At 38.5% G+C, this 15075-nt stretch overlaps 1 protein-coding gene across 1 annotated transcript; it reads left to right on the top strand.

Moving 5' to 3' along the window:
- Positions 1-2836: 2836 nt before the first annotated feature.
- Positions 2837-14917, top strand: STAMBPL1 (STAM binding protein like 1). The gene is made up of 10 exons (XM_010173041.1): positions 2837-2920; positions 3830-4047; positions 5954-6029; positions 7400-7495; positions 8621-8975; positions 9559-9683; positions 10568-10705; positions 11359-11471; positions 13043-13142; positions 14616-14917. Exons 1-10 carry the CDS (start codon positions 2837-2839, stop codon positions 14670-14672), a joined length of 1362 nt encoding a protein of 453 aa, XP_010171343.1. The 3' UTR covers positions 14673-14917.
- Positions 14918-15075: the final 158 nt, after the last annotated feature.

Raw genomic sequence — 15075 nt, 5'->3', positions numbered from 1 at the left:
TTGTTGAGATTGGGAGGTTGTACGTAAAAGCGGAGTAAGATGATTTAATAAGGTGGAATGAGTATATCAGTAAGGGCTTTTAGAAGTAAAACAGGATGATTCTTTTAAAGAAAGCGTATTATTTAAATGAATTTAATGTGTCCCATAATACTTGCACTAATTGTTAAAATTAAAGACTGATCTAATAGATAGTTTTTGGAAAAAATGAGGAAGACCCAAACAAAGAAATCAATACTTGAGAATTGCAGCCAGTTAAAAACACTTTGGAGTTGTTTTTCTTTAACCCGGAGTCCTCTGGCCTCTAGAGAGAAGTGTTCTGAGAAAGTATTTTTGCTGAACCTTCTCTTTATGCTTTTACAAAAGCATAAAGCATATTTATTGCAACATGTAAAGTGCCTTTGACATTCAGGATCAAATCTGTTTAGATTGAGTGCACAGAAGTGAAAAAACACATTAGGAGCTTCATTTTCATATGTCCTGTGTAGTTCAAATAATCCATTTCCCTTTCAGGGGTTTGTTGGAATTTTTTTGCTGATGACCAGAACATGTTTAAATATTTGTCTTTACTTGTTCAGAGCTGTGCAAGGAGCAATTACTATCAGTTGACTCACCAGAGTTCATTGTATTTTGAGCGTTGTTGATGTCAGCTAACTGTGCAGGTGGAACACATGGTGCTTGAAATATTTTTTCTGCTTTATATTACTGATATGAGTTTGTGTGCTAAGTTTTATTAATTATAGGCTTAGCCAGAAAAAAGGTGACAGACTGTGGTGGTTTCACCCACAGGTAAGACCATGCAGTCTTGCACTCACTCCCCCACCCAGTGAGATGGGAAGGGAATCCCAACGAAGGGGTCCTGGATTGGAATGAGGACAGGGAGGGCTCACTTACCAATTATGGTCACGAGCAAAACAGACTCAACTTGGGGAAGAAAAATCAATTTAATTAATTACCAATCATCCAAGTAGCGTAGTGAGACATAACAACCACATCTTAAGAGACCTCCCCCCCACCCCTCCCTTCTTCCCAGGCTCAAATCACTTTGCTCCCGATTTCTCTACCTTCTCTCCCCCAGTGCCACAGGAAGGCAGGGAATGGGTGTTGCAACCGGTTCACCATTGCTGCTCTTCCCACCATGAAAGTTCCCCTCTACTCAGCCCTGGTGAGGCCCCACCTGGAGTACTGTGTCCAGTTCTGGGCTCCCCAGTACAGGAAGGACAGGGAACTCCTGGAGTATGTCCAGTGAAGGGCAGCTAAGATGACTGAAGGACTGAAGCATCTTTCATATGAGGAAAGGCTGAGGGAGCTGGGCCTGTTCAGCCTGGAGAAAAGATGACTCAGAGGGGATCTGATTAAGATTTATAAATATCTAAAGGGAGAGTGTCTAGAGGATGGGGACAGACTCTTCTCATTGGCACCCAACAATAGGACGAGAGGCAATGGTCATAAACTGCAGCATAGGAAGTTCCACCTGAACATAAGGAGGAGCTTCTTCACTGTGAGGGTGACTGAGCACTGGAACAGGTTACCCAGAGAGGTTGTGGAATCTCCCTCCCTGGAGATATTAAACAAAACGGTCTGGACAAAATCCTGGTTCATGTGCTCTAGGAGTCCCTGCTTGAGCAGGGTGGTTAGACTAGATGACCTTCAGAGGTCCCTTCCAACCTCAAACATTCTGTGATTCTGTGAAAGTCCAGGAACAAAGTGTTCCAACGTGAGCTTCCCATGGAGTCAAGGACTTCAGGCACAGCTCCCAGCTCCGGCATGGAAACATTCACGGGCTGCAGACAGGCCTTCGGCCCAGCACATCTCCTTCCCACACCAGCTCTGTGGGTCCACCCTTGCTTTGGCACTGAGTGTCTCTGGCATCTCAATACAGTCATACCTGCCCTCAGGCTCAGCTTTCTATTCCAGTGTCGAGTCCTCCATAGCCTACATGTGGGTATCTGCTCCACTGTTGAACTTCCATGGGCTGCAGGGACCTCCTTTACCTTCTCCTACTCCATGCATGTTGAACTGGGTGTCTGAGGTTCTCTGTCCTCCACCTCCTCCTCCTTCCTCCTGGCAATGATGCTCTCTTCTTTGTTTAAGCCAATGGTTGTCTTTTGGTCAGTGGCCTCTCCTGCAGGTTCTCTCCACATTCTTCCTTTCAAGCAGTCCTTCCTCTCATAAATATGGATTCACAGAGGCATTTCTCTATTGCTAATTTTCTCAACCCAGGCTGGAGGCAGGTACACCTTAGAGCCAGGGGAGCTTTGTGAAGCTTCTCACAGAGGCCATCACTGTAGCCCCTTCCTCCACTACCAAAACCAGCCCCCCATACACAAACCCACAGATTCACACTGTTTATAAATATGTTTGTCAAAACATATGCTCAAGGAAACGCAGATTCTGTGATTAGTCTTTGACCTTTGAGTTTTTCACTTAATGCCTGAAAGTTGCTTGGTTTTGGTTTTTTTTTGAAGTTGCTGTAAAAATTGTAAAAATGACTTGTTATATTGTGTTCTAATCCACTGTAATAAAATTAAAACAGGTCAGCTAGCCCACAGCTGTCCTGTAAGTCCCCGTGCATTTCCATTCTGAATTCTAGATGCCTGGTAAATTTTAAATGATTGCTAAATATGTAAGTACTGTCATACCGAAGTAATGAGTGGGTGCAGGCATGTAAACTTATGTGACATTTGAATGTATTTCTAATCTGAATGACTTGTCATATTTTTTCCAGCACATGACCACAATCAACATATCTATATTCAAGTTTCCCTTGGGCTAATAAACCCCGAGACAGCTGGCTGCAAATATTGAACACTGGACTGATACTGCCCTTTGCAGTCAGATGGAGACTGTGGAGGAAAAGAGTGATCTCCTTGGTTTGCAGACAGAGAACAACATGGAGCAACCATTCACTGTCAGCTCGTTGGTATGTATTACAAAGAAAAGCTTTAATGGCTTAGCACCCTTTCTTTCAAGTAGGAAACAATTCAGGAGAGCTGTTCAGCAGTGTTGACTGTCAGCTACAAGAGTCTCTTCCTGCCTGCTGCTAGTTCCTCCCATGTTCTGTCTGACAATTTTGTTGGAATTTATTTTATTTCTATATATGTGGTTTATGGGGTTTTAGCTTGTTTCAGTGGTCAGGTTTTTAAGAAGTTGAAGTGAACATTTTGAATAGAAGGAGTAAAAACTTTCACAAAGTAAGAGAAAACTTGCAGTAGCCACTTAATTAGCCACTTAACAGGAAAGTAATGATTATAATAAGCAGCTGTGCTTCTTCTTCAGCAGAATTCATTCTAGCTTCTTAGGCTTCAACTGCCTCTTTTGACACGGTAAATGAACATTTGAAATGAACTGTTGACTGACCAGGGAAATGCATTGTTCTTTTTTAGCTGAACTATACCTAGCAGTCATACCCTACACATCACTTAATAGGAGTCTGAATATTCAAGCCCTCCACCAAATTATGTCAATAACTTAAGGCAGAACCTTGCAGAATTCAATGTTTGGGGGATTCTAAAGAGAACACACTTTGTGTTGCCTTCAATAGTTTCTACAGGGGTTTACTTAATTCTATCTTAATTTTTTTTCTGGGATTTTTTTTGTAGTTTGAAGATTTGGGGAGTGGGATAAGATCACTTTTATTTGTAGTTGCAGTAACAATTTGTTTGCAGTTGATTAACATGTTGGAATGTTTCAACATGTCTAGCAGTGGGGAAACCAATACTTATTTGAGAAAAAAGCTGAACACTTCACTTGAGTTTCTTGAATTGGATCACTTGCTGGAAGTGAAACACAATATCTGTTTCTCTTTGCTAATCTCTCTGTTCTTTTTCAGAAAAAGCTAGTAGCTATTCCTGACCATACAGATATCTCCGTGACCCCAGAAGAGAGAGTACGTGCCTTAAGCAAACTTGGCAGCAATATCACGATCAATGAAGATATCACTCCGCGTCGTTACTTTCGATCTGGAGTAGAAATGGAGCGAATGGCATCAGTATATATGGAGGAGGGAAACTTGGAGAATGCCTTTGTTTTTTATAATAAGTTTATAACGTAAGAAACCAGTTTAGTCATTACAGCTTGTAATTCTCAGTAAACTGAAATGAAGAGCTGCAGTAAAAATGGGGCACCCCTTTAGATTAGGAGAAAAATATTTGGCATTTTCGTGCAGAATAGCTTTGTTCTTTGGAGATTTTTAACCACAGACTTTGTTATAATTTCATCTCAACTGTTAGTATGGTAGTCCTATCCATCTGCATCCAGTTCTGGGGCCCTCAATGTAAGAAGGACATCGATGTAATGGAGCAAACCCTGAGGAGACCACAAGGATGATCAGGGAGCTAGAGCACCTCTCCTATGAGGTCTGAGGCTGAGAGAGTTGGGGCTGTTCAGCCTGGAAAAGAGAAGTCTCTGGGGAGATCTTATAGTGGCCTTCCAGTACCTGAAGGGGCTACAAGAAAGCTGGGGAGGGACTTTTTACAAAGGCAGATAGTGATAGAACAAGGGAAAATGGCTTTAAACTGAAAGAGGGTGGGTTTAGATCAGGTATTAGGAAGAAATTCTTGACTGTGAGGGTGGTCAGACACTGGAACAGGTTTTCCAGAGAAGCTGTGGATGCCCCCTCCCTGGAAGTGTTTAAGGCCAGGCTGGGTGAGACTTTGAGCAACCTGGTCTAGTGGAAGGTGTCCCTGCTCATGGCAGGGGGTTGGAACTGGATAATCTTAAGGTCCCTTCCAACCCAAACCATTCTATGATTCTATCTATTAACTGCCAGGCGTGAACTAATCTAATGTACAGATGTTTATGTTTACTGTACCAGGCTATGCTATGAGCAGTGGTTGCCACAGATTATTTTGTCAGCATATGGGTTAAATACAGTGCTTGGCTTAAAAAGCAGTGTTTGGATAAGATTTCTGAGCCTTTAATAGTTAAGCCCTATGAGCTTCTGCCAATTTTAAAGATGGTAGTATTTTACAGCACTTAAAAAGCCATTTTTTCATGTTTTTTACCTCTTTTCTTCTCCAAAAGGATTAAGCATAACTTATTGTTTCTTACAGGAGTAAATGCAAAATCCACAGTTTCTGTTCATTGTATAATTATGCTCCCCACCCAAAAAAAACAAATTCAGACAGCTTCCTTTAAAACTCTCAAAATAGCCAGCTGAAAAATATATCAATGGCAGTTTTAAACTTTTTAACTAGCTAGTTTTTCTGTAGGATTGATTGGTTCATTTTCTTGCTTCTGAAAGGTTTTTTTATATGCATATTTTAAAATTTTTATTATAGGAGACCTCTTCCCCCCCAGTTTATTTTCCTTATACTCTGAAAAGTAGACCAAATCTTTCTTATTCCACTGAATTTTAAATGTATGTATCTCTATAAAAAGAAGGTATAGAGGTGAACATTGCACAAATTACTGAAAGAATGATAGCAGCTGTGTATTCCAAACTCTTTACAGCAGAATATTGCCATAATTTAGATATCTGGGTAGGTTAATAATGCTGCAGTTAACTGTGCAGCTTGGTCTGATGTAAATGACTGCTTTAATGACAGTTGGAGTTGCATTCTGGACTTCCCATTTAAGATTAATCATTTCAGTTAAGGACAGACCAAGACAGCAGAAATAGGATTTATTAACACTGACTAGGGTGGAGGGTGCTTTTGGGGGCTATTTTTAGATGCTGGCTGCTAGTTAGTTCTTTTCTTTGAACCAACCCAACTACTAATGAAAAACAAAATATATTCAAGATAACCTCTTGTCATTACCCTATGTGTCCCATACAAGTCTATACAAGAATTTAAGTGTTATTTCAAAGAAATGAATGCATAGAAACCTGTTCCAAGTCATCTGGAATTCAGTGTTTAAGAGTTATGTGAAGCAGACTTTTCTGCCAACACAAAAGCTATTGCAGATATTCCTCTGGCTACTGAGGTGAACACATGCATGTTTAATTTTCTAGGTTGTTTGTAGAAAAGCTGCCCAGTCATCGAGACTATCATCAATGTGCAGTACCAGAAAAACAAGATATTATTAAGGTAGGGTTATGGTTTCCTGGCCTTTAAGAAATGTTTCCCCCAGAATGTGTCCATTCTTTCCCAGCACTCCTTTTCCCCCATTGTGCACATAGCCCATGGCTACCACCATAGCTTGAAATTCTGATATCTTTCTACACTGGTGAGTCATGTTATTTTGATTTAATCACTTGATCATTACTGGAAATGAAATTATTCTAAAAGGTAAACGAGAATGATCTCTGAATAAGTTGGTAGATTGTTGGAAACCTAGGTACACATATTTCTGAAAGTTTTCATATTAAAAATACACTAATTTAACAGTACTTACAGTTTGATTCTAGTCCCAGTTATGTGAGTGCCTAATGGTCCAAACTGACTATTACAGAGGGAAAGATTTGGAAAGAGAGATGTGTGCCATTACTGATGTCTGTGCAGTATTTGCTTACCCTGATAAATAATCAAAGTATATTTTTGCTTTCTTTATTACTAAATATGTATTTACTTGGTTTTTTACTGTTTTTTTCTTCCACTTCTGTGCAGAATATTTTCACTTTTTTTTTTTTTTTTCCTCCCTAAAAGAGGAATTTCAAGTACAGCCTCATACTGAGCTTAAAACATCTGAAATTGCCCAATGAAAAGCATAAGTGTCTCTTTCGATTTGTGCTGCCATATTTACTTGCTTTCTCTACTGTTAAAGCTGAATAATGTGATGATATTCAAGGCCAAAATTCTTCATGCCAGATTTTGACTGTGGCCCAGGGAAAACATCCCTGTTGAGAAAGCGCATCTGATATGCTCCCTTCTATGGCCCTCAGCAGAATTAATTAAGTACATGATCTCTCCCTTGCCTACAGCCTCTAAATGATTCTGTATTAGCCACTTCATCAGTAGAAAACATTGGGCATTGTTTTTGTTTTACAAAACAATATAGTTTTGTCTGCCAGGGCTGTCACAGGAAGCTACATAAGTGGCTATTCCTCCAAGTAAACACACACCCCCCATCCTACCTGAAACCCTGAAACTTCAACTTAGGGGTTTTTTTAATAAATTACACTTAGAACAAAAATGTGAAGTTATCACACACCTATTAAACAAAACAGAGATAGCAGGTTGCTAGAAAAAGGGCTAATCTTCCCTTGAGATAAGAAGTGGTCATGTCACACCTTTCATTGACAGTAATTAATATAGCTTTATTGAAATTTGTGTACTACAGAAGTTTTATAATCTGGTGATTTAAAGTGTATTTCTTCCTTTCTTTCCTGGAAGAAGAGCAGTATTTTTTTTTATTTACGTATCTTTTTAAAATCTGTGTTACAGCTGAGTTTGTTTTCCAGGTAGTTATTTTAAAAAGTGAAAAATAAGTTTATCTACCTTTCTCCCCTACCCTAAAGAAACTGAAGGAGGTTGCATTTCCACGGACAGATGAATTGAAGAGAGATCTTTTAAAAAAATATAACTTAGAATATCAAGAATACATGCAAAATAGGGTAAGTTTTACATAGTTATTAAATCATTGTTGGTATTAATATTTTTCTGTCATATAAAACCACTTAAAAGTTAAGCAGTAAAATGTCAGTTCTACAAGAGCCTAATCAGTTCATGGGCTGCTTAGAATGACTCTTCACTTCTCAGAATTTAATCAATTGGTCATTTGAAAGTAAGTAATGCAAGTGTGTGCTTGGAAATAAACTTACTTTGATATTTACTTAATAACTGTCTAGAAATATCCAAATAGGTCTTTGGTACACTCAGATTCTGTTTTATAAAGAGGATATTGTGGATACACTTATATGAGTATATGGAAAAGGTCCCTTTACTTTGAATATGCTTAAGTTTAAACTGATCCTGTTGAATCCATCTTGTATATTGAAGTCACAGAAAACAGGATCTGTAGTTCTAAACAATTGTTTTGGAAGGACCATCTGAGGGAAATAAATCTTTTTCTTTCCTTCCATTTTAAATGGACCTTAAGAATTAAGAATTAAAAAAACCCCAAACAAACAAACAAAACCAACAAAAAGAAACCCAACAACCATAAAATCCCAGCCCCCACATCCCATATTCCTGTCACCAATTGGTTTGAGGCTTGCTTTCCTGCTCTGTTTTGTTCATGACGTGTAAGAAATGACTTTGTGCTCGTTTTTATTATGTGCTTCTGGAGACGCACGATGCTTTCCTTTAACAGAGATCAGGGAGGGCTGTTGAAGCGTTCAGCTTCCCTTGCAGTCTTTGGGACAGCACGTGGCTTGAAGGCAAGGGGCCATAGGTCAGAGTGGGGAAGTCCTTTTTTTTTTATTTTTTATTACTTTATTATAGCAGGTAAATGAGGCAAGTGCTATCACTACTGAAATAAGAACGCAAAGCACCCCAGGTATGCAGATTGGAAAATTTGTATTAAGAATTCCTTTTACTTATTGTATTTCCTTCCATATCATACTACTTTTGGGGTTATAGTTGTATTTGCCAGCTCAGCAAACAAGTTCCAAAAGATTTAATTTTTAATGACAGGATTTCATGGCTTTATTAAACAATTAGATTGCTTCTTTCCCTTAATTTTTTTTTAGAGCTTTTTTTAGCATTCTGAGAATGTCGCTATTTTGCATATGTTTCAGAACAAATGTAAAACTGAATTACTGAAGAAACTAGAGCATCAAAAGCTAATAGAGGCAGAGAAGAAACGAATCGCGCATATGCGGCAACAGCAGCTTGAATCAGAACAGTTTCAATTCTTTGAGGATCAACTTAAGAAGCAAGAACTAGCTCGAGATCAGAAAATCAAAGAGAGCATGGTTATGTCTGAACAAATAGATGGAAGTATGCTATCTTGTATTTCTGTACCGGAGAACAGTTCCTTATCTGCTGCACTGCTTGAGAAAAAAGAGAGGAGCAGCACATCTGGTTGCACTGGACATTTTCCTCCAGTAAACCAGGTCTTAAAGCCGGCCGCTACTTTAAGTGCTGTCCAGAGTAAGTGCAGAGATTTTTTTTTTTTTTTACTTTTTTATTTTATCTGCCTCTGCTGCTTATAGCAGTCCGCATGTTGCATATGCATATATATATTTTCACTGTGAGGATGTCCATAGTGAAATAAGCATGAGCAGATTGATGTGCACACAACAGTTCCATCTAGTTTCCGCATTTTAAGTGAGGAGATCAGTTGCATAGTTTTACATTTTCCAGTTGAATACTAATAGATGGAGATCTAGAGATTGAGCCTCGGTGTCTGAATCTTGTTGAGGACTTCAAGGGAACAGAAGCAGAACCTGCAGTGGTTCACCCTGGAAAGCCCTGGCCTAGGAAATTGTATCAGCTCACTGTCACCTGAGGGTGAATGTGTTTTATGGGCTGGTGACCTCAGCTGAAGATGAAGTGCTTGTGCTGCAGATTTATTCTCATTAGAAATCTGTGATTTGCTAAGTACAATTCTTTCACTTTTAATAATTTTCTGTAATTGTGTACATTTCCTTATTTTAGGGAACTTCACTGTGTAAGCTGCAAATACCTTTTCATCCCTCTCACTCATTTTTTGTATGTGTGTTTGTTTTGTTAGCTGAATTGGCTGAAGCACTCCGAGGTGTCATTTTGCCCAGGGATCTCTGTCACAAATTTCTGCTGCTAGCAGAAGCAAATACAGTAAGAGGAATAGAGACATGTGGAATTCTCTGTGGAAAACTGGTACAGTTTAATTCCTATTTGTATGGGAAAAGAAATATTTGATAGTGCTCTATTTTCCTGTAATGTATTGATTTCAGAACAAAAGCAGATCTAAACAGTTAGTCTTTAATGTAATTAACTTCATATTATAACCTGGGTGGTCACTTCAGGAGTGTGGGGTTGCCTTATCAGGGAAACATCTGATCAAAGTACACTGCTGTCATTATAAAATGTAGCAAGTTTTTCAGCATACTGTACAATATAGGTTTTTTCGAGTACTTTCTGTGGCATTCAGCTAAAGTTAGTGAGGTTTAGTTACAGGACAATGAAATATAAAGACTATTAGAATCTACTGGAGTCATCAAATTCATAATGGCACAACAAAAAAAGAAGAAAACCCCCCCATCCAGCTGTAGAATGTCTGATTTTCAGGCTGTTTTTTTTCCTTTGACCTAGATAACACTTGATGTCCTTTCAGAGCAGGGAAAGATGTCATGGCTGATGCTGGCATACAAAGAATTTTAAAGATGATATCCAAGTGTATTTGAATTGTATAAAGAGAAAGAATAGCAAGAGTAGTGATGTTCCAAGTTTCACAGAAGTAATTATAGTATTCTCAAACTTCTTTTTTCAAATGTTTTTAATTTTTTTTCAAGGACATCCTTTTCACACTCCTTTCTGCGAGCATTTCAATCCAACAATCTCCTGTTGTTACTAATACATCTCTCTGTTTTCACTGAAAAAAACCACTAAGACGTATTTTCAGGTGCAGAAAGTCGGTATAGCTGCTATCAGTGGAGCTATACTGCTCTGTTTTAGCTGATGGGCTGACATCTTTCAGATTCTGATTCAGCATTTATTAATCAGTTAATTTGTTCCACTCTAAGTCAATGTTTGTTTTGCAGACACATAATGAATTTACTATTACCCATGTAATAGTGCCAAAGCAATCTGCAGGACCAGACTACTGTGACATGGAGAATGTGGAAGAATTATTTGGTATTCAGGATCAGTATGATCTCCTCACTTTGGGCTGGATCCATGTATGTACGACTCATAGATTCTGGCTTTTTCTAATATCAGCTTTGCATACTATGTGGAAGAAACCCTGGAAATAACAAACTAAACAAATAACTGCAATAATCCAAATTAATTTGGTTACTTAATTCTAATTGTAGCAATGTAAATGAGCACTAATGTTCTCCACAGATTAGTGTTTCTTAACAAAGTTGAGGCATCCTCTTGATACAATGGGCTTACTTCTACCAGTGCAACTTTTGTTTATGATGATTTAGGGGCATTTTATTACTTTCTAATGCCATTTATTTATCTACTATATTCAAAATTTGGGGGGGGTAATGTATTGTGTTTTTTAAATTTTATATTAATTTTACTTTTAGGGATTTTGGACAGTCACATCATCTCCCTCTGTCTTGTGCTTCTTCATTCCACCTTTTTCCCCCTATGATCAGCAATTGCTTTTGAATGTGTCTTCATAAACCTTGTACTCAAAAGCCAACCTAACAATGTAGAATCTGGGTTAATAGGAATTTAAGAAACTGTCCTGGTTTTTGCTATCACAGAAACCAACCTGGGGAAGTACTGATGCTTTCATTATTGTTCCTTCTTAAATGTATGTCGACCTTGATTTATAAGAAATATTTCATGATGTTGAGTTTTCCCTTTCTTTTTGTAGACACATCCAACACAAACTGCATTCTTATCCAGTGTTGATCTTCATACTCATTGTTCTTATCAGCTAATGTTACCAGAGGCCATTGCAATTGTTTGTTCACCAAAGCATAATGAGTGAGTTCTGTTTTTTCTAAGTAATATTTAGATATTTTTCCCTGCTCCTTATCTTAAAATTTGATCAAATGCAAACAGCACATCAATTAGGATGAAGGGCAGGAATACCGTATCTTGAGTTTGTTTTCTTTGTATTGTTTAGACTTACATTCCAGTCAGTTTATATGCACAGTATTGTTTCTGGCTTCTCTTTCCTCCTCCCTCCCAGCCCCAGGTTTTAAATTTTATTTATTTTTATACTCTGCTTAACCAAGGAGTAATGACAGGAGCTGTTCTTCTGGAAACCTCATTGCCAGCGAGCTACCACAGACTTAATTCTGTCTGATGAAGAAAGCAGAGGGGTTAGATGTATTTCTCTAGGCTGATTAAAAAATTGCAGTTCAGGGAGTAGAGGGATAAAGATCACTGTTTTGGTAATAAGGTTCTGGTTTTATACTTCATAAAATACAAACAATAAGTATCTGGAAAAGCCTGGAATTGTATAACAATTAATGTGAAGGTTTATAATGGAAAATGTTGCCCAGTGAGGGTGTGAAGTCTACATCCTTGGAGATACTCAAAACCTGACTGGAAATGGTCCTGGGCCACCTGCTCAAGGTGCTTCTGCTGGAGCAGGGGAGTTGGACTGGACAATCTTCAGAGGTTTCTTCCAACCTCAACAATTTTGTGATGCTGCTTTGGTGTGCTTGGAGTTTCAAGGCCCAGGGCTAACTCCATTGTTTAAGCTGTGCATTTCTTCAGCCTTTCTTTCTGGCCTTCTGCCCCTGTAGACTTCTGTGAATCCCATTCTGGTTACCTGACTTCCTATATGGGCCATTCAGGTAGCAGAGCTGTAAGTACAGCTTGAGTGGCAAGTACACAAGCACCAGGCTTTGTAACCTGCAGCACTATGTCTGCATACCTTTTGAAATCTCTGGTCCTGCAAACTTCTTTCACAGTTTATACTGATACCCTGTAACCAACTCTAACCTATTACTCCAATCTCTCTAACCTGTTACTCCTATCTGTAACATTTACTAATGAGGTGCTATCTTGTAATTATTAGGTATTCATGTTCTTTACAGAAGGGTGGGTTTTCTAGCTTTTTATTCAGTTCTCAAAGTATTAGGTCATGCATATGCAGCAGTGCATTTTCTAGTGCTTTGTATTGCTTGATTACCTAAAAGAATGGAGAGGCTGTGTATTGTCACTAGTCATTTACACAGATAGCTTAAAGACTGTTCTTTTTTAAGTTGCCCCTCGAGTTCAATAGGTGAAATGCAATTCAAAACCATCAAAGTTTCTGTTTTGCATCTATTCCTGTATGAACTAGCCAGCCCTTAGGAGGCTAACCTGACTAGTGGAAACAGCACCAGTAACTGTTTTTTCTTCCCTTCCCCTCTTTACAGGAATACAGCTCTCCTTAATTTCATATATCTTTAAGAGTCCAAGCTAGCCTTAGCTCCCATGTATCAGAGGTTATTGAGCACCATCCTGTTGTGCTTCTGTTAAGCTAAGCAATTTGTATGTGAAACCTTGGACTTGTATTATGGGAGCAGTATGTAACAGAAGTTTCATCTTTTGCTTTTCAGCACGGGCATCTTCAGACTTACTAATGCTGGCATGCTAGAAGTTTCTGCTTGTAAAAAGAAGGGATTCCATCCACATACAAAGGAGCCTAGGTTATTTAATGTAAGTGTATAATCTAACATGGTTTTGACTATGCAAATTCTTGCTCATGGTTCTGCTGCAAGCAGAAATTATATGTGCTTCAGATAGGGTTTCTTTATACTCCCCCCCCTCCCATTTTAATAATTCTTTACCCTTACTTCCCTGACCAAGGCAGACATCAGGAGTCTACTGAAGCAGTCATAGCAGCAATGAGATGAGTGTTACCCACTGTCATTCAAATGGTGATTAACCAGAGGCCACTACCATCAGTCACCACTGTTACCTGCTTTCAGAAGCAAAAGCCACAGTTTCAAGTGGGAGTTTTTCCTGGGCTCTTCAGTTTCTAAAAAAAGCATTCAGTTCCTCTCCCCAATTCTGGTGTCCCAACAGAAAAGCCCAGCTGCTAAAAAGTGCAATTATTAGTAGATTAAGCCTCATTTTCTTCATTGCCCATAAGTTTCACCTGTCTTCTCACAAGTGTGAGAATTAAAATTTTTCTCCATGGGGCTCATGTCAAATACAGAGCATCTCATATAGCACAAAATAAAATGATTGAATACAAAGAAGTAAAACTGAAAGACACTGGAATTTACTACTTTGTTGTAGGACTCCCAGAATGTCAGTATTATTCCTCAAAAGAAGGAAAGGTTGCATTTCTTTATTTTGTTTTGTTCTTTCACCATTGACTCTAGGGAAAATGAGAAGGTGGTCCAAATCTGAAAAATTTTAAGGTGCTTGTTCCAGATAGGTTCTTTTCAGTGGTCCTTTACAGGCTTAGTTCATGAATGAAGTTGTTAACTGGCCACATGAGCTCAGTTATAATCATTAGACACACAACCAATATCTCATATAAAACACAAATATCCTTTCAAGTACAATTCCCAAAATACATTGATCTTCCAACAAAAACAGTAGGATCAGAGCTGCAGGAAAAAAATATCAGGGGTGATAATACAGGACGCTTCACAAAACCTGACTAGAACAATCCTAATCAGCATCTGTCTGTTTACTGGTAAAAGGTCTTCTCCACAGACCCAAAACAAGCTGTTACTTAGTCATGACTGTGGCTAAAGCCACAGTGTAGTCCCAGATGCTTTAAAAATCCATCATGTGGGCAGGAAGAGAACAGCATACACGCTTTCCTTGCACCTGTTTGAATGCAGCATGCAACACCTTCCCCCTCCATTTTGGGTATCCCATGCTGTGATACAAAAAGGATAGCACAGAACCGTAATCTGTTTCACAGGCCAAGCACTATGTAATATCCCCTTTAGAAGTTTATTTCTGATTGTATATTGTAGTCCTTTATTCATTCAGAAGTCTATACCTGTGATGGTCAGGTTTGCCTGTGAACAGGCACAGTGACAGGTACAATCAAAGTTGGATAGATAGGCATGGTGTTAAGCAGGCTCTGAATATTAAAAGGAAACAATAGCCCTCATGCTATTTTACTGAAACTGATTTCTTTGAGTAATGAGTTGACTTCTTTTGTAGCCATGTAACCATGTGGTCGGGAAAGACATAAAGATAATTGTGATGGATCTGAGGTGATACGGATGGATGGTAGCAGTGTCACTACACAAATGGCCAAACAGAAAAATGGATTCCTGTTTTTCCTACATTTTCAGAAATTACTTTTATATTTATACATTTTAGACATAATGGTTTGATATTTATTGCTCTAGCCTGGTTTGGAGTTATTTTGTTGCTATGTCAAGATGGAGTTCAGTGGCATTACCCCTGAATCTGTAAACAAATCTCACCTATAAAACACAACAATAAAATGAGCTTCAAACACCAGTAACTGTGTTGAAATAAGTAATGTTTCTTTTGTCACTTGTTGGCACTAATTGTTTTATGAGAATTAGAGATTTTTAACATTGGTTAGCTTTTTGTGACTTCCAGCTATGTATATCTCTTCACTGCTTCAGTGAATTTATGTTGTACATAGTAG

Source organism: Antrostomus carolinensis, unplaced genomic scaffold (assembly GCF_000700745.2).
Source record: "Antrostomus carolinensis isolate BGI_N321 unplaced genomic scaffold, ASM70074v2 scaffold8748, whole genome shotgun sequence".
Classification (NCBI taxonomy): Eukaryota; Metazoa; Chordata; class Aves; order Caprimulgiformes; family Caprimulgidae; genus Antrostomus; species Antrostomus carolinensis.
The sequence above is the reverse complement of the archived record's forward strand: the minus strand, read 5'-3'. Positions and strand labels throughout refer to the sequence as shown.

Coding starts and splice junctions, on each gene's coding strand:
- STAMBPL1 (XM_010173041.1), top strand. CDS start 2,837: ATGGAGACTGTGGAGGAAAAGAGTGATCTCCTTGGTTTGCAGACAGAG. Junction 4,048..5,953: donor TTTTATAATAAGTTTATAAC/GTAAGAAACCAG, acceptor TTAATTTTCTAG/GTTGTTTGTAGAAAAGCTGC. Junction 9,684..10,567: donor GAATTCTCTGTGGAAAACTG/GTACAGTTTAAT, acceptor TTTGTTTTGCAG/ACACATAATGAATTTACTAT.